The sequence below is a fragment of the Asparagus officinalis genome, chromosome 2 (genome assembly GCF_001876935.1).
Source record: "Asparagus officinalis chromosome 2, Aspof.V1, whole genome shotgun sequence".
In the NCBI taxonomy this organism is placed as follows: domain Eukaryota; kingdom Viridiplantae; phylum Streptophyta; class Magnoliopsida; order Asparagales; family Asparagaceae; genus Asparagus; species Asparagus officinalis.
This window is the reverse complement of record NC_033795.1, coordinates 49581480-49607342: the sequence shown is the minus strand read 5'-3', so window position 1 is coordinate 49607342 and position 25863 is coordinate 49581480. Positions and strand designations below refer to the sequence as shown.

General features: G+C 36.5%; 1 protein-coding gene across 2 annotated transcripts; it reads left to right on the top strand.

The window, feature by feature from the left end:
• On the top strand, window positions 10547-21653 carry LOC109831318 (alpha-L-arabinofuranosidase 1-like). Of its 2 annotated transcripts, XM_020398652.1 has the most exons (18): window positions 10547-10692; window positions 11385-11578; window positions 12317-12371; window positions 13285-13487; window positions 14215-14336; window positions 14429-14582; window positions 14896-14965; window positions 16233-16378; window positions 16497-16542; window positions 16620-16672; window positions 17321-17465; window positions 18811-18929; window positions 19119-19190; window positions 19282-19385; window positions 19483-19539; window positions 20116-20314; window positions 20958-21101; window positions 21344-21653. In XM_020398652.1, exons 2-18 carry the CDS (start codon window positions 11396-11398, stop codon window positions 21464-21466), a joined length of 1995 nt encoding a protein of 664 aa, XP_020254241.1. In that variant the 5' UTR covers window positions 10547-10692; window positions 11385-11395; the 3' UTR covers window positions 21467-21653. The 2 variants fall into 2 exon arrangements, with proteins under 2 accessions (XP_020254241.1, XP_020254242.1); XM_020398653.1 differs by lacking the exon at window positions 10547-10692 and having other exon boundaries at window positions 11390-11564.

Sequence of the window (25863 nt, the reverse complement as noted above, 5' to 3'; positions counted from 1 at the left end):
AGCGACTGTGTTTTTCTCCAAGCTTGTATAGCCGCACACGAATTTTCACCCTCTGTACTTGCTACAAAGCCCTAGGGGAAAGAGTTCCTATTTATAGCAGAACTAGGCTTGAATCTATTAAAAATTTGAAACTGGGAAACGATTATCCCCCCACGTGTTTTCACGCATTCGCGTGTGGCCCCGCATTCACTTCACGTGGGGTGTGGCCTCCGCTGGTCCCCACACGTTCACAATTCTCCATCTCAGTGAAGTTTCTTCCAAAACTAAGCCGACACCAAAGCAACCAAATTTCCCCCTTGTTGCATCTGGTACGAAGTGAAACAATTCACGACAATGGACTCAATCCACAACAAGTCGAGAACCCAAATGAGAATGCGAACAAACTCCAAACGTCTGTATCTACTCCTAAATCGGCTGCATCATAAATGACTCCCTACGTATCCCCTTGCTCAGGGAATCAAGCCTTCACGTAGTTCACCCAAATGGTCGCCAACGACCTCAACAATCATGAATGTGCAACAAGTCTTTACAATGATCAAACTTATTGCTTGGAACCACCTTTGTGAGCGTATCCGCCGGATTATCCTTCGTGTGGACCTTCACAATCTCCACATTAACATCTTCAAGAACATCACGAACGAAGTGATAATGAACGTTAATGTGTTTCATCCTCGCATGAAAAACCTGATTCTTTACCAAATAGATAGCACTCATGCTATCACAATAAATAGTGATGGGCCGCTGCGATATACCAAGTTCCTCTAAAAGTCCTTAAAGCCAAATAGCCTCCTTCACAGCCTCCGTAACTACCATATACTCTACCTCCATCATAGACAAAGTCACCATAGACTATAAGGTGCATCTTCAATACACCAGCGCACGGGTCAAAGTGAACACATACCCCATTGTAGACCGACGCTTATCCAAATCCCCGACATAATCCGAATCAACGTAGCCAATACATAACTGTCCATCTATAGTGTCCCGCTCATAAATCAAACCAACATTGAGCGTACCTTAAATGTACCTCAAAATCCATCTCACGGTGTCCCAATGACCCACTCCTGGATCGTGCATGTATCTCGAAACCATGCTCACCGCCTGTGACAAATCTGGTCTCGTACATACCATCTTCTACATCAAGCTCCTAACCGTGCTCGCATATGGAGTTTTTGACATCAACTCTCGATCTTTAACTGTCTTCGATGAAAGATCAGCTGAAAGCTTCAAATAGGCTTCCAATGGTATACTAACTGGCTTCGTATCTATGCTAATATAAAATTGCTGTAGAACCTTCTTCAAATAAGCCACCTGTGTCAAATAAATTCTGCCCTTCTTCATGTCTCTGCCGATCTTCATCCCTAAAATGCGATTCGCCTCACCCAAATCCTTCATCTCAGACTCCTTTGAAAGCTGTACCTTCAACTCATCTATAGCAGATCTGAAAATAGAGGCAACCAATATGTCATCAACATAAAGTAACAAATAGATGTACGCATCTCCTTTCAACTGGCAAAAATATATGCAAGGATCAAACTGGCTCCGAGTGTACGAATGACCAATCATAAAACCATCGAATCGCATATACCACTGTCGATGAGACTGCTTCAAACCGTATAGCGATTTCTTCAATGTGCAAACCAATTTTTCTTTCCTTACAGCTCAAAATCCCAATGGCTGAGTCATATATATTTCTTCATCAAGATCACCATGAAGAAATATCGTCTTCACATCCAACTGATCTAACTCCAAACCATACTGTGCCACCAAAGCTAGCAAAATCTGAATCGAAGAATGCTTTACCACCGGAGAGATAACCTCATTATAGTCAATACCTTCCTCCTGTGCATAGCCTTTCGTAACCAACCTAGCTTTGAACCTCAATGGAGTGCTCTCAATGCCCTCCTTCTTTGTGTATACGCACTTGCTACCAATTGCCTTCCGCCCCTTTGGAAGCTCAACAAGCTCACACATATCATTCTTGTGAAGAGACTCCATCTCCTCCTACATAGCTACTTGCCACAAATCAGCCTCCGAACTCTGCTCGGCCTCTCTGAATGTAGTAGGCACCAACTCATCAATACTCTCCACTGAAAGTGCATATGCAACTACTGTATCGGTATACCGTGCTGGCATCCGTATGTCTCCTCTATCTCCTAACCATAATAGAATCCTGAACCTGAGCCGTCGATCCTTGATCCTGTATATCAATACCTGTATCCTTCGTGTCACTATCGTGCTCGCATGGCATCACCTCAGTCGACACTCTAATGGATACTACATTATCGGGACACTGTGGAGCTACATCGATCTCTACCACCTGTGATATCTCCTCTGTCGGGTCGCTCTCCACCTGATGAGAGCTGGGAAGCTTTAAGATAGAAGCCTCATCGAATGTGATGTCCCTACTCAGCATAATCTTTCTATCAACTAGATCACATAGCTTGTATCCCTTGACACCATGCTTGAATCCTATAAATATGGCCTTCCTAGCTCGAGGTTCCAATTTATCTGTTCTCACATGATAAAATGCAGGGCACCCGAATACCTTGAGCTGGTCATAGTCGTGTGCTGGCTCTCCCGACCACTTCTCCATAGGGGGTTTCCCCTCAATCGCAGATGAAGGCAGTCTGTTAATGAGATGGCTCGCATATAAAAGTGCCTCAACCCAAAAGATCTTCTCCAAACCACTATGCGCCAACAAACATTGGATCTTCTCTAACAAAGACCAATTCAATCTCTCTGCCACCCCTATTCTGCTGTAGTGTATGACTAACCATGAAGTGTGTCTTTATGCCCTCATCTCGACATAACTACAGAAAGAGGTTTGATGTGTACTCGCCGCTATTGTCGGATCGCAACGTCTTGATCTTTCTCCCAGTCTGTAGTTCCAACCTCTTCTTCCACCCTACGAATATATCTAGGACTTCACTCTTTTTTGTCATGGTGTACACCCAACATCACCTACAATAGTCATCAACGAACGTGACGAACCAATATCGACCACCAAGTGATGCAGTCTTGGTAGGACCCCAAACGTCTGTGTGCACGTAGTCTAGGATGCCCCTCGTCCTATGAATAGCAGTCCCAAACTTTACCTTCATCTTTTTGCCAAGTACACAGTGCTCACAGAACTCCACTTTACCACTCTTGTCTCCCTTCAATAGCCCCTGCTTACACAGCGTCTACAATGACTTCTCTCATGTGTGTCTCAACCTATAATACCAAAGCCTGCTCATATCCCTCTGAAATAGCTAAAGCAACCTGGCCAATCTTGATACTTCCCTTCAGATAATACAATATCCGATTGCGAACTCCCTTCATCACCACTAAAGATCCCTTAGTAACCTTTGCTACAGCGTCCTCAAATGTCACCTTGAATCCCTTCGCCTCCAAAGCTCCAACTGAGATAAGATTCTTCTTCAGCTGAGGAATAAATCTCACCTCCTTCAATTCACAGACTACTTTATCATGCATCCAAATCCGCACAGTACATATCCCACAAATACCATAGGATTGATCATTTCCCATGATAACAACACCCACATCGAGTCTCTTGAACGATGCAAACCAATCTCGCCTAGGGGTCACATGATAAGTAGTGTCGGAATTAAGCATCCAATCTGATACATCTGCATGGTTCACTTCTAGAGTAATCAATAGAGAAAAGCTCGAATCATCGAAATCATCTTCTTTCGCAATATTCACCTCATTGGCCTTCGGGCCCTTTTTATTGCTATTCTCATTCTCTTTGATCTTTGGACAATCTCTTTTCCAATATCCCTGCTCCTTGCAGAATGCACATTGGTTATTTCCTAGCTGGTGACGACCTCTTGACTTTGACCTTCCTCTATTACCACCTTTCAGATATGGACTTCTACCTCTCGTCGACAAGGCCTCACCTGAAGTACTAGCACGGGAAGTCTCTTTGTCCTTCCTCCTCAAATCATAATTTGTCAATGTATTAGTAATTTTACTATAGTTGATAGAAGATCTCTCGTTCAACAAAGTGAGCACAAAGGTGTCATACTCCTCATCCGGTAAGGAGCCCAATAAGATAATAGCATTGTACTCATTTGATATCATCTCATCAACATTTGTCAAGTCCGACAACAATTTAGTGTAGTTGTTCACATGAGCCGCTAGCGAGGTGCCTCGGGACATCTAAAATCTGAATAATCTTTACAGCAAATGCAATCTGTGCTCAACACTTTTCGTAAGATACTTGTTGTTGAGAATTTCCCACATCTTCATTACAGACGTCACCCCAATCACATCATACTTCACCTCTTGTTCCAAACAGGACATGATCATCTTACAAGTGTTCCTATTCATCTTTTCATATATCACCTCTTCATATTTTGGTGGTCTCTCATGGATCATGACGGTCTCCTCCAAGTTCTGAGCATTAAACGCATCCTATACGTCGCTCATCCACAAACCAAAGTTGATTTTACCGTCATACTTCACCACACTAATTTTGGTATTCTAAAAACCAACTTGAACTGTACTTGCCATCAATTTGCTGCTTTCACCTTCTTCTCCCATTACAAACTAACTCCAAGTTGTAGAGAAAGAATCAAACTTTGATAGAACCCATTACAAACTAACTCCAAGTTGTAGAGAAAGAATCAAACTTTGATAGAAATTAAGAATTACCCAACTGAACCCTAGATCAGATTCCAAATAGATCTCTTGTCCATACGAGGAAAGTGAAATCTCCAACGGTAACTCCTAATGCTATCTCCACCGAAGCCTAGGACTTTAAGAACCAAGTTTCACACAAGAATCTTCCTCCACCTAATTCCAAAAACCCTAGATCTGAAACATGGGCTCTGATACCACTTGTTGTGTGCAGCGGAAATTTCGGCAGCTCCTCGGCGCAACAAGAGAGTAAGATCACAATAAGAATTCCTGTTTTACTAAGGAAACAAGAACCAAACGCAAAATATCTCAAAAAAGTGGGATATCAACTTTTCCTCTCATCAGTTCTAGGACTGACCTATCGAGCGAACCTAAATAAGCTATTACATATCACACAAACAACGAGACAAATGAATTTTACGTGGTTCGGCAAATTGCCTATGTCCACGAGGAAAGGAGGTGGGAAATCTACTAATAGAGAGAAAGAAAATACAAATAGGGTTTACAATCTCACAAGATCTCACAAATTAAACCCTCCAACAATCTCTTCTTCTCTCACAAATTTCTCCACCAATGGATGCTCAAAACCCTAAAAAGAACTACTCAAAATCACATTTTTCTTCACAAAAGTGACTGCGTTTTTCTCCAAGCTTGCACAACCGCACACGAATTTTCACCCTCTGTACTTGCGATTATCCCCCCACGTGTTTTCACGCGTTCGCATGTGGCCCCGCATTCACTTCACGTGGGGTGTGGCCCCTACTAGTCCCCACGCGTTCACACAGATAGATAGTGAAATATCCAGATTTATATTTGAAAATGTTGGTCGTCATATAATTATATTGCAATAGTTTTAATCCTTATATTAATGGATTTGACACTAATTTAATGATCAAGAGATGTAATTTTAGCATTTTAGATATTATGGACATATTCATGAACTCCATTGTGTCATATGAACTATATATATATATTTTAAATATTATGTGGTCTTCTCATATCCTTTCCATATCCGTATGTATATCCACCTATACATTCAGATGCATATCTTTATCTATATTGCATATAGCAGATTGGGATATATAAACTTTCTTTATCGATATATATTTGTATCTATTTCTATGATTGGCATATAGATATAGATATAATAATCATCATATTCTATCAACTGTTTGCACCCTAAGTTCAACAAACTTGCTTCTTGATCTCACGCAAGTTTTCATACATTGTACACCTTTTTCGGCTTTAACGACTAGTAGACAAAAGAATGACATGCTTACACGTTTGTGCTTATTGTTGGAAACCTCTGTTTCTAAGCCAACAATTACTACAACGATACTCTGCAGATTTTATAACGTACTTACACAAGATTTGAGCTTACAATTTATTTGTTTAAAAAAATCAATGAATAAAAGAAACTAGACCTTTTTTTTTTCTATCTGTGATCAGCGGTATGACTAATGTAACTTGTTTATTGTGATCAGCGGTATGACTAATGAAACTTACTTATAGAAATGAGTTATTAGCTCATACTCTTTTTTTATGTGCAATTCATTTGACAAAAATAAGCTACCAAGTGATAAATAGTAATCAGATCTATCAATCTAATGTGTCCAATAAAGTGCCACACCACTGGTCCATTACTTGAGAAATCATTATTTTATGTTTATGCACTTTAAGTATATCCAGAATATGGCTAAGTAAAAACACTTATAAATTTTTAAGTAGATAGAAGCTCTTATATATCTACTATTTTTTTATCTATTAGATTTTATTTGAGATTTGTACTGGCATGTACTAAGATGCGTAAGACACGCATCTCTAAGATAGCCTTTTATGTATATCACATGCAATACGAATTTCAAAGCCAATCTAATGAATTAAAAAGTTTACGGATGTATAACGGCCTCGCTTAACTTAAGTTTACTCTAGCATTACTCCAATATATGGCTTAACACATTATCTCCATACCACTCCCCACAAAAAATAATTTGTCATGCAAATTTATGAGCAGAGGAGGACGTCTCTTCTATGACACGTCAATTTTTCTGGTGGATAAAATCTAATGTGTGGCTCTACTGGGAACACTTTGGCTGATGACGGCCACAAATAATTGATTAGTTCCCCTATGCGAGCTTGTCCAATCAGTACCCAAAATAAGAGAAGCCAGAGCATACCACTTGCGTGGTGACACGTAGCTTAGTTTTCTACTTTATTAGTTTTTCACTACCCTTTAAGTTATGTAAATGTCCACAAAACAAAAACGAAAAAAAAAAAAGAAAAAAGGAGAAGAGCCACAGGATAGGATCCACATGAAAGATAAAAAGAGTAACAATCTTATAAATTTTCATAGAAACCCGTTTCAAAAGTTCTTTTCCCGTAAAAATGGGTTGAAAACCTAAGTACGTGAATTTGATTTTCTTTTCATAAATCAACATTTTCTCTTTAAACCAAACAGTCTTTAGAAGACCTCGGTCCTGCATTTCCATTACTCAAGTTGTACAATATTCAGATAGGTGTTATGCACATCACTTGTATATATTTTGAATCTTATTGCTTTTCTATTTACATCTGTATGCATTTTGCAATTCTATATTCTTATCTAGTCAGTGGATATTTATATATTTATATAATAAATAATGATTCATGGTAATATTACACTCTCTATTCAATTGTTTCAAGGAAAAATTGTGTCAATACCCCAATATAAAGAGTATCATATGACATAGCCCTTCCATCTTTTCCCATTTTGGATCAGATCAAAAAAATATCACTTCATGTGATTCGGCCATTTATTCCCCGCCAACTAGGCATAGAAAGAGAGAAACAAACATAAAATCTGAAAATACCATCATTTCCTTCTCTCTCCTCTTTATATCTAAATCTCCATGGCTCCCCATTCCTCCTCTCCTCTTCTCATCTCTCCTAACTCATCTCCTTCCTCCTCTCTTTCTCTTCCTCCGTTTTCTCTCAAACACCGACACCCCCTCCGCCATCATCGACCTTGGGTGCACGCTTCGGCCATGTTGTTCGCTCTTTTTCTCCCACTAATTTTCCCTGCTCTCTTTCTTTTCCCACCAAAACCAAATAAAAGCCCTAATTGGGCCGGCAATGGCAAAACACTCAAATTCGTCGGAGTTCTAGTCGAATGATTTGTCAAACAGATCGTTCTTCAACACTAAAGGCGAAGATGTGATGAAGAACGAGGCGGAGGAGGCAGTGCCAGAGGAGGACGAGGAGGAGCTCCAAGCCGTCACAAGTTCCACAATACCTCTAAACTATTAATTTTTAAAAGAAATTTATATTTTATGTTTGAACATCGTGGGAAGATGAAAATTTAAAGAAATATCGACTAAATACGATTTTTTTGATAAATTTTAATGTTAAGTTCAAGTCCAATGTAGAATATTAAGTCTAATGAGCTGGAAGTGAAGTCCAAGGGCTTGTATGTTTCTACTGGGTTGAATAATAAGTCGAATGGCTTGTATGCTAAGTCTATTGGGTTGAATAATAAGTCTTATTTGTTGAATGTTAAGTGTAATGGATTATATGTTAAGTCCAATTTATTGAATGTTAAGTGTAATTTGTCACATGTTAAGTCTAATGTGTTGTATGTTAAATATAATTAGCGTGACGTTAATTCTAATTGATTGAATATTAAGTCAATAGAGTTGGAAAGTCAAGTCCAAGAGCTTGTATATATGTTAAGGCTATTGGGTTGAATAATAAGTCTAATTTGTTGAATGTTAAGTGTAATGGATTATATGTTAAGTCTAATTTGTTGAATATAAGTGTAATTTGTTACATGTTAAGCCTAATGTATTATATGTTAAGTCTAATTGGCATGATGTTAATTCTAATTGGTTGAATGTTAAGTCTATAGAGTTGAATATAATGCATTAGACTTAACATACTATAATCCATTAGACTTAACATATAATAAATTATACTTACATTTAACAAATTTAACTTAACATATTATCCATTACACTTAACATATAAGCCATTGGACTTCATTTCCAACTCATTAGACTTAATATCGAACTAATTTGAGTTACCAAACGAGACTTAACATTCAATAGATTAGACTTGACAATCTTCCAATTAGACTTAAAAATTCAACTTATTAGACTTGACATTCCTCTAATTAGAATTAACATTAAACAGATTAGACTTGGCATTCCTCTCATTAGAATTAACATTGAACAGTTTAGACTTAATATTATTTTCAGTATAAATAACGTGCTTTTTATTAGATAAAAAGTATCTTCCAATTAGGCTTAACATTTAATCGATTAGACTTAATATTCAACACTAGACTTAACATTCAACCGATTAAAATTAATATCATACCAATTAGACTTAACATACAACGCATTAGACTAAACATGTAACCCAATTAATATTTAACAAATTAGACTTAACATATAATCCATTACACTTAACATTTCACATTTAGACTTATTATTCAACCCAGTAGACTTAACATACAAGACATTGGTCTTCACTTTCAACTCTATAGACTTAACATTCAATCAATTAGAATTAACATCACGCTAATTAGATTTAACATATAACGTATTAGACTTAACATGTGACAAATTACACTTAACATTCAATAAATTGGACTTAACATATAATCCATTACACTTAACATTCAACAAATTAGATTTATTATTCAACCCAATAGACATAACATACAAGCCCTTGGACTTATTGTTCAACCTAGTAGACTTAACACATAAGCCCTTGGACTTCACTTCCAACTCATTAGACTTAATATTCTATCTTGGACTTGAACTTAACAAAAAAAATATCAAAAAATTATATTTATCTGGTATTTCTTTAAATTTTTATCTTTTCATGATGTTCAAACAGAAATTACAAATTTCTTTAAAAATCTGATAGTTTAGAGGTCTTGTGAAACTTGCGACAGCCTCGAGCTCCTCCTCGTCATCCTCCGCCGCCTCCTCCGCCTTGTTCTTCACCACCTCTTCGCCTTCAATGTTGCCTCTTCGCCTTCAATGTCGAAGACTGATCTGTTGTTTGACAGATCATCCGACGACAACTCGGACGAATTCAAGGGTTTCGCCATTGCCGGCCAAAGGAGCGAATAACATGGCTGGAGTGTGCACCTAAGGTCTGTGGTGGCGGAAGGGAATGTCAGTGCTTGAGAGAAAAAGGAGGAAGAGAGAGAGAGAGGAGGATGGATATGTGTTAGGAGAGAGGAAGAGATGAGAGGAGATGAGGAAGGAGGTGCCATGGAGATTTAGATCTGGAGAGAAAAGACAGGAGGAAATGATGGTATTTTCGGATTTTATGTTTGTTTCTCTCTCTCTCTCTCTGTTTAGTTGGCAGAGAATAAAGAACTGAATCACATGAAGTAATATTTTTTGTGTCCGATCCACAATGGGAAAAGGTGGAAGGGTCAAATCATATGCTACTCTTTATATTGAGGCATTGACACAAATTTTCCTTCTTTCAATTGCTTTCTTTAAAAAAAATAGTCAATAGATATTTATATAATAAATAGTAATCCATGATAATCTTGCACTCTCTATTCAATTGTTTCAACTACTTTCTTTAAAAAAAATCTAGGCAATGGATATATTTATATAATAAATAATGATCCATGGTAATCTTGCACTCGATCTATTCAATTGTTTCAACTACTTTATAAAATTTAAAAAGGTTCAACCGCGAAAATTAAAAAAAGCCCCGTACAAAATAAAGAGCAAGTGGAGCCCACGGGCGCCTCCCAGGCTCCAACAATCCTTGCAAGCAAAACAAAGCGTGGAGTGAGGAGTCGGCAATCGGCCGAGATCGGGCCGTTGGATCTCAATCCAACGGCATAGATCCAAACAGTTACCGATAAAATGCCACGTCGGCAACAGTCTCTAAGCTCTACTGCTCCCTTTGAAAAAAAAAAAGAGAAAAAAAATAGAAAAAGGTTCTCTCTATAAAGACCCCCCAAACCCCTTCCCTCAAAATTAAACCCGAATTCAATCTTCATCCTCTTTGGGCCTACTGTTGAATTGGTTTTTTTGGGTAAGGTTCTGATTCCTTTCATATTGTATTGATCAGGTTGCAGGAAATTTCATATGGGTTTTTATTGATCGACCCATCATAATTTGATTCTGGTGTAATATAGTACGTATATAAATAAGATCAATAATGATCCGTGCTGGTGATTTGCATGATTAAATGCGCATGCTGCTTGTTTTGGTTGTCAATTTTCGACCTTTAGTCTCTTAATTGGACGGACATTTTCAGAGCTCAGTGATTTTTTTGTGATTAATTGTGCTGTGCCAGTTCAAAAGAGGTTTTTTTTAAAACCCCAAAATATGGTTTCCATTTTTGGGTAGAATCCCAAGAAAGAAAACGAAGAGAGGGGATGCAAATGAACTGATGATGATTCTATGGATTTTGGATCCAGAGAGAAGTTTTTATTATCAAACAAAGAGTCCACAAGGAGAGGGAAGATGATAAATTTAGTATAGGGAGTTGCATTCAACTTTATATGGTTATAAACAAACCAAAGGGCCTAATGGATAGATCAATGTTGCATTGCAAAAGCTCTTTCATGAGTATGTACTCACTTTTATGAGAGGAAAAAAGTACATAAAGTCCTGTGTAGTTTATTGCGCTGTGACATTGAATTTATACGCGAATGTTTTATTGTACTTTCTTACACCTTCTGATGCTTATTGTCGATATTACTCTTTTCGGTGGTTAAATAGTGTACAAGGAGATGATGATCGGCCTTCAGAGGACAACTTCTGGTGTCTTGTTTTGTGCTCTGTTCTTGATATCAGCTTCTTGTAAGAGCTTTGCCTATGATTTGGAAGTAAATCAGACAGCATTCCTCAAGATAGATGCATCACCACAATCAGGGCGGAAGATTCCTGACCATCTATTTGGTATATTTTTTGAGGTGAATTTCTTTATTTCTTATGCTTGTGGAGATGTGTTCTAAAATAGTTTATAATTGGCCATGAACACTGCAGAAAACCTACTAAATGAATTTAAGCATCTTTGAGACATTGATGTTTGTGACACCTAATATCTTCAATTATATTGACGGAAACGACAACACTACGCTCTCGTTAAGTTATTTCCTCATTTCATTAACTTATCGTTCTATGGAAGGTGGAAATGAATATGCTTTGAAGAATTAAGCCTGAGAGAACTTTTTGCATTACCCAGAGGTGTTTGATCTTACGAGGAACAGTGTTATGATTTATGCAGTGAAAGATTGCTGTAATGCAGGCTATTTACTATTTTCTTTTCAGAACTTTTACTGGTTGAAATAGAGAAACGACATATTAATTGCGAAGTGGTAGTTCATTGATCATTCATTTGATTCTGACCTCAGTCTGCATACGAATGAGCTTTTGATGTTGTCCATTTTACACTAGATCGTCAAACATAGCATCTGAAGTGTATCACATGTATCTTTTAAGTTCATCGTTTATAGACATGTTAGCTCTACCAATATTTATAAGGAAATGGTTTTTCTGTGTCATTGTGTTCTCGAAGGAACAAGTTAAAAATGCCACATTAGGACTTCTATACTTGAAATCCCTTGCATGGTTTGGTTGCACTAAAAATTTAGTAACTATAAATTCCTCAATGACTGTTTGTTTTCTTTATTCCGTCGTCTTCCATGTAGGAGATCAACCATGCAGGAGCTGGTGGGATATGGGCAGAACTTGTCAGCAACAGAGGTAATAATCAAAATGGAATCACACAATGACAACAGAAAAGAAAACTGGGAGTTCCATAGTCACTATTATAAATGTTTTAGGTGTCACAGAAAATAATAACATTCAGATAGACATAATATGTCATTTCCAGCCCATGCATGTAATATGAGTCGACTTCATAAGCCCTTCTCTGGTTCACCTATAATGGCATCTTTTCAAGTTTGACGAAAATGGCTTTGCAGCAGAGTGCTGCAGGGCTGATCCACAAGTATTACAAAGACATATAGACAAGCTTTTACTGTATAATAGCAACTAGCTGCTATAATGTACTGAGGCAATCCCTCCTAAACGATAACAAGTTCTGTATACAAACTTTGTTGTGTTTACTGTATTCAATAACCTTGAACGGATGATAAATCAAGGTTTTTTTTTGTCAAGAACCTTGTCGTACTCAAATTTAGATTGGAGATAAAACATTCAAATTTGTAAATTCAATGATTCTCATTCATGTTGTCTTAAATATTTTGAAACTAACAAAATTTCAATTTAGGTCTCCATTAGAAAGCTGATACTGCAATTGTAACTCTTCTTTTCTACTGCAAGCAACCTGGAAAATAAACCTAAGTTTCGGTTTCAGATATTTTCACGTAATTGGCTGGATTAAGAGATTATAGAAGAGATCAATGAGTTAGGATTATAGTTCTTGGTGGAAAGGAACTAACATTTAAACTAACAAAGGAATTAGAAATATTGTACCATACATCAGTTTGTTACACCCAATTTCATATTTAGTGTTTAAGATATCAAATGGTTGGATTCATTTAAATTTGAATATTACTGACCAAAGAAATGAATGATTTGCCAGTGATTCGTGTTGTTTTCTTGTGATGAATTTTCTCTCTCTGTTTGAACTCCTCACAACTTGTATTTTCAGGATTTGAAGCTGGAGGGCCAAACACTCCTTCAAACATTGATCCATGGGGCATCATTGGGAATGAAACTTTCATTAATGTGTTAACTGATCGGTCATCTTGTTTCAACCGTAACAAAGTTGCCCTTCGTATGGAAGTTCTTTGTGACCCGGTGGGATGCCCAGATAGTGGTGTTGGCGTATATAATCCCGGATATTGGGGCATGGTACATCTCATGCGTGATAAGTAGTTATTCTATAAAAAAATTTCTTTGAAAGGAAATTATATTTCTCTTAACCCCACCTACCCCCCCTAACCCACCAGGAAAAAAAAAGAAAAAAAAAAGAGAAACCCAACCAACAAACCAAACAAACAAACAAAAGAAAAAAAAAAGAAAAGGAAAAAAATCCACCTACAAAAAAATTAAAAATTAACGAAAAGAAAAGGTGAAGGCAGGTAAGGAAAACATAGAAAACATGTACTTATATGCATGAGGAAACATAAGGAAGGAACAAGAAGAATTTTTCAAAACAGACCCATTCCCATTTTTTTTAAAACCGACACTTTTTTTTTATTTACCAAAACCGACCCGATTTTGTAATTAGCTACTTAATCACCTTCCTAAACAGTCGGGGTTGGCAACCCCGACTATTTAGGACATTAATTTTTAGGGTTTAAGACTTCTAATTAGGGTTTAACACCTTCCTAAATAGTCGGGGTTGGCAACCCCGACTGTTTAGGATGGTGATTAAGCTGCTAATTACAAAATCGGGTCGGTTTTGATAAAAAAAATGGGTTGGTTTAAATAAAAAAAATTTGAAATGGGTCTGATTTGAAAATTTGTTCGAAGGAACAACTGACTGTTTGAAAAGCCAAAGTTTATTCTTGACAGTCCTTACATGAAAGGTTGTTTTGCGTTAAATCTGTTTCCTTATTTGATTATAATATTACAGAATATTGAACAAGGGAAGACATATAAAGTTGTTCTTCACGTTATGTCATCTGGCTCATTGAACTTATCAGTTTCTCTTACGAGTTCAGATGGAATGCAGACCCTGGCTTCTAATAATATAATGTGAGATCTCATTCATGATTAACTGTTTAATATTCAAGTTTAATTTTTTATATATATTTTTTATTTTATGCATAACGTGCTTCTCCTCGCAGAGCTTCAGCTTCACAAGTGTCAAATTGGACAAAAATAGAGTTTCAGTTGGAATCGAAAGGAACAAATAGTAATTCCAGACTTCAGTTAACGACCAATCACAAAGGAGTTATCTGGTTGGATCAAGTATCAGTGATGCCTACAGACACCTATAAGGTAGATAGTATATACTTGATGCAAATAATTAGATTTCTAGTTCCATGCAAACAATTACCCTCTTTTGTTCACGATTGTTTTACTAGTAGGTGATTATTCCTTTTTTTCCTAGTACTTCTCCTATACACTGAAGAATCCGAGTGCCATTTAAATTTGTATTCAAGATCACAGAAATTTCGTATAGTTTTTTTTCATATCTATATCAATTTGAAAAAGAGAACAAGGATGTGATCATGGTATTTTGGGATTTGTGTTACCTTCAACCATATCAGAACTGAAATATATCCTACCTTATTGTTAACATTTTTTGTAGGGGCACGGCTTTCGGAAGGAACTCATTTCAATGATAGAAGGAATACAACCGAGATTTATAAGATTTCCAGGTATGTAGTCTCACTATAAATCATAAAAGTTTCTTATCGGTTTGTCATTATAAATCATAAATGTTTCTAATCATTTGTCCTTCTTACAAGCAAAAATGGACATGAGATCTTCTATTCTATAGTTGTCCAGTACTCTTTTGACATACCTGCTGCAGTTATCTCTATTCAGTAATCAACCCTCAGAAAGTCAGCCAATGACTATATAAAAAGATAATTGCTAAGTTCTAGATCAGGAATATTTCATGCTTATTACATTGAGAGAATCACCTTCAGCATATTCTAAAAAAGTGGAATTTTTATCTGGAATGACAGTTTACCTTAATGCATACCATGTTGATAGGATCCTGTGCATTAATCATTCCAGACACCCATTCATTTCCTTACACATGCTGTAGTGTTCATACAGGTATTGTTTTATGGTAAAGCTTAATCTTCCTAGAACGATGAATTTCCGGACCTCATAAATTTTGAATATGCCCATAAATACTTGGGATAAAAGAGAGCACCAATATCTAATACTAGATACTTGATCACTTAATGAACACTTGTGGACTACTTCTTTGATTTATCCTAACTTGACATAACATCCCGGATGCCCCAAAGGTGTGTAAGAGATGTAACTGAGACAAGAAGTCAACATCTAGTACATGACTGGGTTCAGAATTTGATGTTTAGATACATTTATGTAATTTATCCACTTCACTGGTGGAAGTTATGATTTTTTTGGTAACTATTGATATATATTTAGGACCATAGAAATGAATGTTGTATATAGATAAATAATATTAAATCACATGCACATCGATTTATTATTTTTGTAACTATGAATCATGATACACCCCATATCCTAGGTTTCAAGGCCTTTATGTATCTATTACCTGTATTTATACCTGAACGACATAGCTATCTATCTAATATAGATAAATAAGTAAATAAAAAAGAAAGAAAGTAATTTGACAGATTGCATTTATACAATATTTCGATTGATTTATTTTCTTTTTTTTTGTGACATAAAGGTACAATAAGCTATAGTTTGTTATCTTCAACAAACATGTGGCTTCATTTCCTTCTCTAATTCTCATGCGCTAGTACATAGCTATACCAAGGTGGTCAGTCAAATATGCAAGTTCATAAAGCTTATTCCCTCCTAATAAGATAAAATAATTTTCTTAAGGTAGTTGTCAAAAATGAATAAATAGTCTGTGAATATATCATATTTCCTTTGTTAATAATAGAGTAGGATTCTGAATACCTTTCTCTGTTTCAGGCGGATGCTTTGTTGAAGGTGAATGGTTAAGAAATGCATTCAGGTGGAGAGAATCAATTGGTCCATGGGAGGAGAGGCCTGGACATTTTGGTGATGTCTGGATGTATTGGACCGATGATGGACTTGGATATTATGAGTTTCTTCAGGTGGGCAATTGACAATCATTAATTTATATTTATCACATATGATGCCTGATTTCTTAGGTATATCTACACGCACATTCAGAAAGCTGTTTAAGTAGCTAAACTTTCTCATTTGTTGCAGCTTGCTGAAGACCTTGGCGCCGCCCCTATTTGGGTCTTCAATAATGGTAAATTTCTTGTATAAATAAAACTATGTACTATGATAATAATCTAGACATTTAATATGGTCCTCCGTTTATTCCAGGAATCAGCCATCAGGATGAAGTTGCTACAAGCAGCATTGCACCTTTTGTGAAGGTATATCTCAACTCATTACTCCTTTTTCTTTCTGAGTTAATGGTGAGTGAATTGCCCCAGTGTTCCAATATTAAGAGTTTAATGAAATAACTCACAAGATTACAAGAAAAGAAAGCCAGGAGCAAAAGAAGTTGAAGCTAAACAGTGGCAAATCAAAATGAAAACAATTTAATACAATGAACCAAAAAAAGTAACGGAAGAACAATCGGATGGATCTGAAAGGAACTACTCATTAATCTTTGATTTACTGTTTTTATAGTCTGCACCCTTACCGTTGAAATGCTATATCTTCTGGTAAAAGTTTCACATTAATCTGTGTTTTCAGACTTGCCTTAAACTATCTAATTTATTTCTGTTAATGATTAGTGGTCCAATACTTTTTCAGAGATTTCCAACTAGAATTTTCATTGGCTGTAAACTTGGAAGTAACTTTGAAAGTAGGACATATCAATACTTCTCTTTTATGAAAGTAGAGACATGCTACCTATCATTATGTATTTAAGTTACATGATACATATTGATTGTAATTCTGATATATCATTATGGATACTATCCTGTCAAAAATTTTAATGCCTTTGTTTTCCTGTGGAAATGAGAATAGGTTCGCGGCTTACACCTGTCCTTACTGATTAAATTTTATAATTGCAGGATGTTCTTGATAGCATTGAGTTTGCTAGGGGTAGCACTAATTCAACATGGGGCTCCGTGAGAGCAGCAATGGGACATCCAGAACCTTTTGAGCTGAAATATGTTGCAATTGGAAATGAAGATTGTGGAAAACCCAATTACCGAGGTTTGTTTTCTTCATTGGGCTTATATGGAGTTTCTTATTGGTGGTCAACCAGTGAATCAAAGTGTGCACACATTTCTTCTTTATTCAGCAGTTAAAATTATATGTCTGCAACTATTTTTGTAAACCACTTAAAGCTTTCTATCTGTACACTAAAAACTGATAGAAGTTTAGATGTGCATCAAACTGATGCTTTTGGAAGGCGTCTTAGGCTGAACATGGTTTAGACGTGCATCAAACTGATGCTTTTGGAAGGCATCTTAGGCAGAACATGGCAACTACACTCCTCAACATCTCTCTTGAAGTTCAAAGGAAAAAGGATGATATTCTGGTTATTTAGATATTAAATCTTTGTCAACATTTTCTTCAACGACATAGTTGAAAAAAAAATTCTTCCTTGACCGAATATTTTGATGAATAATTCCTTGCAATAAAGGGTACCATTGTTCGTGGAATTTCTGGTTTGATTGGGTCTGAAATCAAGTCAATTATCTTTCTCTCTTCAAAGAGAAAGAACCAAGAAGAGAAGGAGCTATTTTGATGCGGATAAAAGGAAGAAAGAAAGGATAGATTTAAACTTAATATATCTTATATTCAACCTTAGGCCTTTGATGTATAAAGATTCTCCATTCAACCTTCCTGACAACTCACCAATTTCGTATCACCAGTTACAGGGAGCTTCAGCTGTCCAATAGACAAAAGGGTAAAAACAAAAGGGTGAAAAAGAAACAAGTTATTCTCACTACAGTTATAAGGAAATCTTTTTATTCTTCCATTGGGACATACTAGGAAAAAGAAACAAGTTATTCTCACTACAGTTATAAGGAAATCTTTTTATTCTTCCATTGGGACATACTAGTTACCATGTCTAATAGATGATTTCCTAACATGGAGAAGTAGTCATCCTCAAATCTTGTTTTTTCCCAAGAGAATGCCCTCCTCAACTCCTGTCATTGATATTTGTTAATCTTTCTCTACTTTAATTAATTTACTTTGTGTAGACTCACAATGGTTCATGTGAATGCTTGATTTGACAATCTATTCATTCTTGTGAATAATCATGGAATGAATAACTTCTCTCTCCACTGCATTAAGCATTTATGTACATGAATGATCTTTTTGCGGTAGGTAGCAATTGATATTCTTCTACTAAATGTAGCCAGCTTCAGTTAATTGTGAGAATTTCCTTTGATATTTATTTTGATAGAACATATCTGGAGTTTTGTTGATTTCATATTGATACGTTGAGTTTTTAGGGTGGTCTATTTAAATATGCTACCTTGCAGAAAGTATATTTAAAAAAAAAAAGAGGACCATCTAACATATTCCTTAACTTGCTTTTTGCTAGGGAATTACCTTAAGTTCTACGATGCAATAAGAAATGCGTATTCAGATATTAAGATGATTTCAAACTGTGATGGCTCCTCTCGCCCATTGGATCATCCAGCTGATCTGTATGATTTTCATGTAAGAATAAATGAAAACTACCACTAGCAAGTTTGGATATGTCAAGTTTCAAGTTTTGAGTAGTATGTGATATATATATTCGTTTTCTTTTCTTTATTTTCCTTCTATTCATAACGAATGCGGAGAGGTTTGTGGCGACCGTTACTCGTCAAATTTAGACAGTTTCTTACTGCGTTACTTCTTTGACAGGTTTATAATAGTGCTAATACCTTGTTCAACATGGCTAATCAATTTGATAGAACATCACGTACTGGTCCCAAGGTATGATGATCGAAGAGTTTAAGTTATAAAAATCCTTCCACAATTTTTTTTAAATTCTAAAAAGGTTAATTATACTGTGATATGTTCACAGGCTTTTGTTAGTGAGTATGCGGTTACTGGAAAAGATGCTGGTACTGGTAGCCTCTTAGCTGCATTAGCTGAAGCTGCATTCCTTATTGGATTGGAAAAGAACAGGTATGTTCATTCATTTGGTTGATAAGCAACTGGATATATCTCTTTTATTATTATTGATCGAGTCCTGATGAGTAAAGAGATGGCTCTTCTCTTGCAGTGATGCTGTTGAGATGGCAAGCTACGCCCCTCTCTTGGTCAATACAAATGATCGTCGGTACGTACCATACTTCAGCTTTTGATCCTTCGTTTTTGTTCAATCCACTGTTCTAGTTTTTAGTTTTATTTTTGGGTTCTGAGAAGATAGATGATGATGGGGTAAAAAAATCCTGAAAATCATTTTGGGAGGAAGAAGAAAGCTACATGTGTGCCAGTATAAATCTCATAGCCTTTAATTAATAAAGCAGGATGCAACAATGTGTGCCCAAAAAAGAATCTTTGGAAATGGATATTATTGACATAGGACCCTTCTGCTACTCCAAAACTCCACAACTAGGTCATGAGTGAGGGTTATAATTTTATATGCTAATATACCCTTGCAGGTTGAGGACTCTTCTCTTGGGCCAAAACTTGGACTCATGCGACGGTATCACTTTTTTGTTTAAAATCCGCTTTAATCCATGGATGGTGATATTTGCATATGGGTTGCTCTAAAACCATGTCAAATGACCCTTCCACTACATCAGAACTCCGAACTTTTTCTTTTACAATTCCACCTTTAAAATTATGTTTCTCATGTAGGATTAACTATTACAAACAGCCTTAACAGTTGTGACACTTCTAAATTATGTAGGTGGAATCCCGACGCCATTGTCTTCAATTCCTGGCAACAATATGGAACTCCTAGCTACTGGATGCAACATTTCTTTAAGGAATCAAGTGGAGCAACCCTTCTTCCAGCCACTATTCAAGCTAATTCATCAGTTCATGTGGTTGCATCGGCAATTATTTGCCGAAGTTCAGAAGATAACAGCGAATACTTACAAATAAAGGTAAGTTCTGATTGTAATCTCTTTACTTTTTATAGTTGTTTATATCATGCTTTAACAATGTATCCTTTTGCATGGTAGTTGTCGGTCTTATTGGCACATATATAGAAATATTCCTGACATTAGTTAAAAACTAAGCTATTTTATAGTATTCTTTCTTCACTAAAACATTTTTCCTGTTAAATTGTTTTCCTTATTGCTTCTTAGTTTCAGTACCGATAGTTATAATTTTGAGGTTATATATATGAATGTGTATTCAGTTTGAAATATTAACAGATGAGGTTGCTAAACAAATACAAATGAAATTCACCAACACTCTCGACCTTTATGATCCCTCCCTTTATTTTTTGAAAATAATCATCTATTTCTCTGTCATTAGTAAATTCTAAACATGTAAACCTGCACTAAGATTGCAATCATTATATTCCAAGAGCATAATATACTTTTTTTAGCATATTTTATTTTGGTTTAACATGCAAAAATTGGCCAGCTATCAATTGATTGTTATTCTATTTCTCTTATTTTGTTTTTGACTTTGAAAACTGTTGTTTGCTTCTACAAATTGACCTGGTGCTTGCTATGATTTCAATTTACTCTATTTTTACTTTTTTTGATGATCTTTCTTCTATTTATCCCCTTTGTGCAGGTTGTGAACTTTGACAATGAGCCTGTAAACCTGATGTTCTCTGTTTCTGGTTTGCAAAATACTGTCAACTCATCGGGATCAAAGATGACTATTCTTACATCTAGTAATGTAATGGACGAGAATTCCTTCCAAGAACCAAATAAGGTAAAAATAATTACTGCAGATAATAAGGTACAAAGATGCATGAAAAAGTTAGAAAAGTTGAAAACTTTTTGCCTGCATTATCTATGCTTCTGAAATTTCATGAAACTTGAAACAAAGAAATGACCAAATATAAGTAGGTTACGTTACTCCATTAAAAGCAAATGAATGAAAGAGATACTCAAGGTTCTACCCTAACATAAGATGGAAGCATCATAAATCTAATCCAATATCCATTCACGCAGGTCGTGCCAATTCAGAGTACGCTACAAAATGCAGGTCCTTTGATGAACGTCGTGCTTTCTCCACATTCCTTTACTTCATTTGATCTATCGCTTGCGTCGCCATCTCTTATATCTTCAATGTAGAGCAATCAAGAAGATACGAATATACAAATAGAATAGAAGGGTTAAATGGTTAGAAAGAAAAGAAGAGGTTGTGTTGTAAGTATGGAAAATATGTTTACAGCTTGGTGTATTGAAAGATCCAGTTATTTATATTGGGTTTGAATATACGATAATAATGAATAAAGAGAAATTTAGTACATTGTGTTTCTGCTTTTCTTTCCCTGTGTTACTGTGATCTGCAAAACTTACATCCTTATCATGTGCTTGAGGATGTATGTTCATGCAGCAAAAACAATTTCTAGATAAGGAGACCAGTAAATGTATAAAGTGTACTATGTAGGACGAATAAAATTATAAATAATGCAGTAAGGAGAACAACGGATTGACTCATCTAGAAGCAATTATGGAGGATATCATCCAATAACAGAAAAGTTTGGGATAAGATTCTTTGTTGTCGTTTTTGTTGTGGGCTAATAGCATATCGACTTTCGCTGTAAATCACGTGTTGCTGTAAATCACGAGCAGCACCAGGATGAACAATTATTGCTTAGAAGTGATGACAGATAGAAGATGAGCTAGAATTATGCTAAAGAGTAACTTGGCTTGAAAATGAACACGCTTATATATTGAGGTTATTGTAAAACATGTTAAGCTGGATAATGATCATCACTGCTTAGAATTGCTGGCAGTAAAAAAAATGGATAAAAATTGTAGAACAAAATGAGTGTGAGCATCGTCATAAATTGGGGCATGAAGAAGATAAAATGTGGTGGGAAGAAGATGAAAATGCAATGGGTCCCTAGAAAGCCAGTTCCAGCCTCAAATATTGCTCCTTTTTGCTGCTGATCTGCAACCTCTCGGTAGGTCAATGCCGGTGGACTTCTTCAGAGTTCAGATCATGTTGATGGCGGGGTTCTCCTATCCTTGTTGATTCTGTAGATTTGCTGGTACCTCAGGGGTTTCTTGAGGCGATGAATGAAGGGGTTCTTGGGGTTCTGAAGGGGCGGAGCAATGGAGGAGGGAAGCTTGGGAAGAATTCGACGATGTTGTTAGAGAAGCTAAAGAGAGGAATTGTGAAGTGGGTATTGCTCGTTTAGTGGAAAGAGGCAACAAGTCTTCCTCTTTTTGTTTGGATTTGATGAATTGTGTAATAAAAGTTGGCATCTTTTTTGTGTAGGTATGTAGAAGTTGAATAACTGAGCCTTATTCATATAGAAAGATTGAAACTTCTAGACTTTAGACGTTGGTAGTGATTCATGAGGTACCAAGGTTTTACCCTGACATAAGATGGAAGCAACATCAACCTAATTCAATAATCATTCATGCAGGGTGGTGCCAATTCATAGTACGCTCCAAAATGCAAGTCCTTTGATGAACGTCGTGCTTTCTCCACATTCCTTTACTTCGTTTGATCTATCGCTTGCGTCACCATCTCTTATATCTTCGATGTAGAGCAATCAAGGAGATACAAACATACAAATATAACAGAAGGGTTAAATAGTTAGAAATAAAAGTTGTGTTGTAAGCATGGAAAATGTGTTGTCAGACTTGGTGCATTGAAAGATGCAATTATTTATATAGGGTTTGAAAATGTGTTGTCAGACTTGGTATATTGAAAGAAGAGGTTGTGTTGTAAGCATGTAAAATGTTAAGCTCGATACTGATCATCATTGCTTAGAATCGCTGGCAGTTAAAAAAGCAACAAAAACTGTTGAACAAAATGACTGGCCATTGTCGTAAATTGGGGAATGAAGAAGATAAATGTGGTAGGAAGAAGATGAAAATGCAATGGGTCCCCAAAAAGCAAACTCGCGCCTCAAATATTGTTCCTTTTGCTGTTGATCCTTCAACCTCTCAGCATGTTAATGCTGATGAGTTTCTTCAGTTCATGTTGATGGGGTTTGTCCTATTCCTGTTGTTAACGCTAGAGTGGTTCATATTGACACTACAGGGGTTTCTTCGTATCATGTTGGTGTGGGTTCTCCTATTCATGTTGATAGTCTAGTTTGCTAGTACCTCACTGGTTTCTTCAGTTAAAGCTGGCTTGCTTGCTAAAGGTAATAGTTCTTTTACTTCTCATGCCGGTATTAGGAGGGATGGGAGTAATGCTAGTATAAGTTGAGCCTATTATTGTGCATAATGATTCTTTTGCCTTTTTTTTCTTTTTTCTTTTTAAATTCAAGATGACATTGGGCAGAAGGAAGACTTATTGGGCACTACTATGCATGCGAATGATAATGTTCCTCTAATATATCATGGATGTGAGGTTTTGGAATGCTAGGGATTTGAATAAACCCCTTAAGCATAAGTTAGTGAGTCAGTTTATTAATAAAGGCAATTTTTGTTTTTTGCTTTATTAGAAGCTAGAATAAAAGAGGCTCTGCCTTGATAGTTATTGAGAAGTACTTCAAACACTAGATTTGGTGCCATAACTACGATGAGGCAGTGGGTGGTAGATGTTGTTGGACTTTTGGTTCATAAAAAGACAATTTTGCCTTTGTGAATAATCCCACATCGAAAAATGAGAAAAAGTTCAAGAAGTTTATAATGGTTCACATCTCAATGGGCTTTGAGTTAGTGTTTTGGGCCTAGTATTGTTTGTGCTGTTGCTCCACACGTGCACGCACGCCTCGGCCCGCCGCACTGCACTCGCACGAGTTTTTTGCCTCTCAAGTTTTATTTTTTGCACGTTTTACACAAGCTTGTAACGGTCAGCATCGGTTATCAGTTCGAGAGGCTATATAAAGAGCTAAAGCTCATTCGGAGAAGATACAGAAAACAAGAAGAATCCTCTAATCCTCTCTCATCCTGTAAAAATTTCTCTGATATTATAATTGTTACATTTTTGGGCGACCATCTTCATCTGAGCAGAAGCTTTACTACTCGCGTCCGAGTACAGAGGTCGGTCGTTTCCAGGAGCTTTTATCGCTAGAGGAGAGGATCGACTGCGCCAGGGCGAAATGCGAGTCCTCTATCTTCTAGGATAGTAAATCACGATATTTTTGGATGGTGTGTGTGATTTTTAAAAATGAGATAAGATGAGATGTGATGAGTTGGATGATGTGACACATTTCTTATGTTTGGTTTATTTTTAAAGGTAAGAAATGAGATGAGTTGGAGGATAAAAATATTATTTTATTGGATATTGTGGGTGAGTTTTAGGGATGAAAATGGATAAAAATATTATTTTATTGGTTTCCTTGTACCGATTTCCTTTTCTTGGTTTTTAGGAAACCAACCAAACGACCCCTAATTGATCACCTTTCTAACTCTAGAAAAGAGTGTAGTTTTGTATTGAGTATGTTAAAGTAAGAGAGAGAGAATCTTGGGTAAATTTCCCTTGAATTGAATATTGAGTATGCACATATATTTATACAAGTAGAGGAGTGTGAGGTTTGTTCTCCCAAGCAATATGGGACTAAAACCCACTACAATACACTATTATCAACAGCCCCCTTCAAACTCATGTTGGATCAAACAAAGTGAGTTTGCGTACAAGAAACTGGAACCGATGAACAGGTAAGGCCTTTGTGAAGAAATCTGCAAGCTCGTCAGCGGATGAAACATGAGGAAGTAGAATTGTCTTGTCCTTGATAACTTGGTGACGGACAAAATGAGCGTCGATCTCAATATGTTTGGTCCTTTCATGAAATACTGGATTATTAGCAATCTGGATGGCACTCTTATTATCACAGTAGAGAGGAGTAGGAGTCGTAACAGAAATACCGAAATCACTGAGAAGGCGACGAAGATGAATAATCTCTTTAGCTGTTGTGGACATTGCACGATACTCTGCCTCAGTACTGGAAAGAGCAATAACATCTTGTTTCTTACTTCGCCAGGAAATAAGGGAATCACCAAGAAATATACAATAACCTGTGGTAGACTTTCTAGTAGTTGGATCACCAGCCCAATCAGCATCAGAATATGCACAAAGTTCTAACTTAGATGTAGCAGGAAACAAAAGAGAGTGAGTGCTAGTACCCCGGAGGTACCGAAGAATTCGTAATAAGACAGCATAGTGTACAGAACGTGAAGCACTAACAAATTGACTGACAATACCAACAGCATGAGAGATATCTGGTCGAGAGATGCACAAATAGACCAACTGGCCAACAAGATGTCGATATCGGGTAGGATCAGATAGAGGCTCACCGTCAGTAGAGCAAAGTTTAACATTCTGCTGGAGTGGAGTATCGACAGTTGCATTATCAGTTAGCTCAGCTTGATTTAGAATATCTGAGAGATACTTCTGTTGAGACAGTAATACACCCCGCGGACCTTGAGAAATTTCTAGACCAAAAAAATACCGAAGAGATCCAAGATCCTTCAAGTGGAACTGTTGTTGCAACTGAGATTTTGCGTATTGTATACATGTCATATCATCACCTGTAATGATCATATCATCTACATAGATG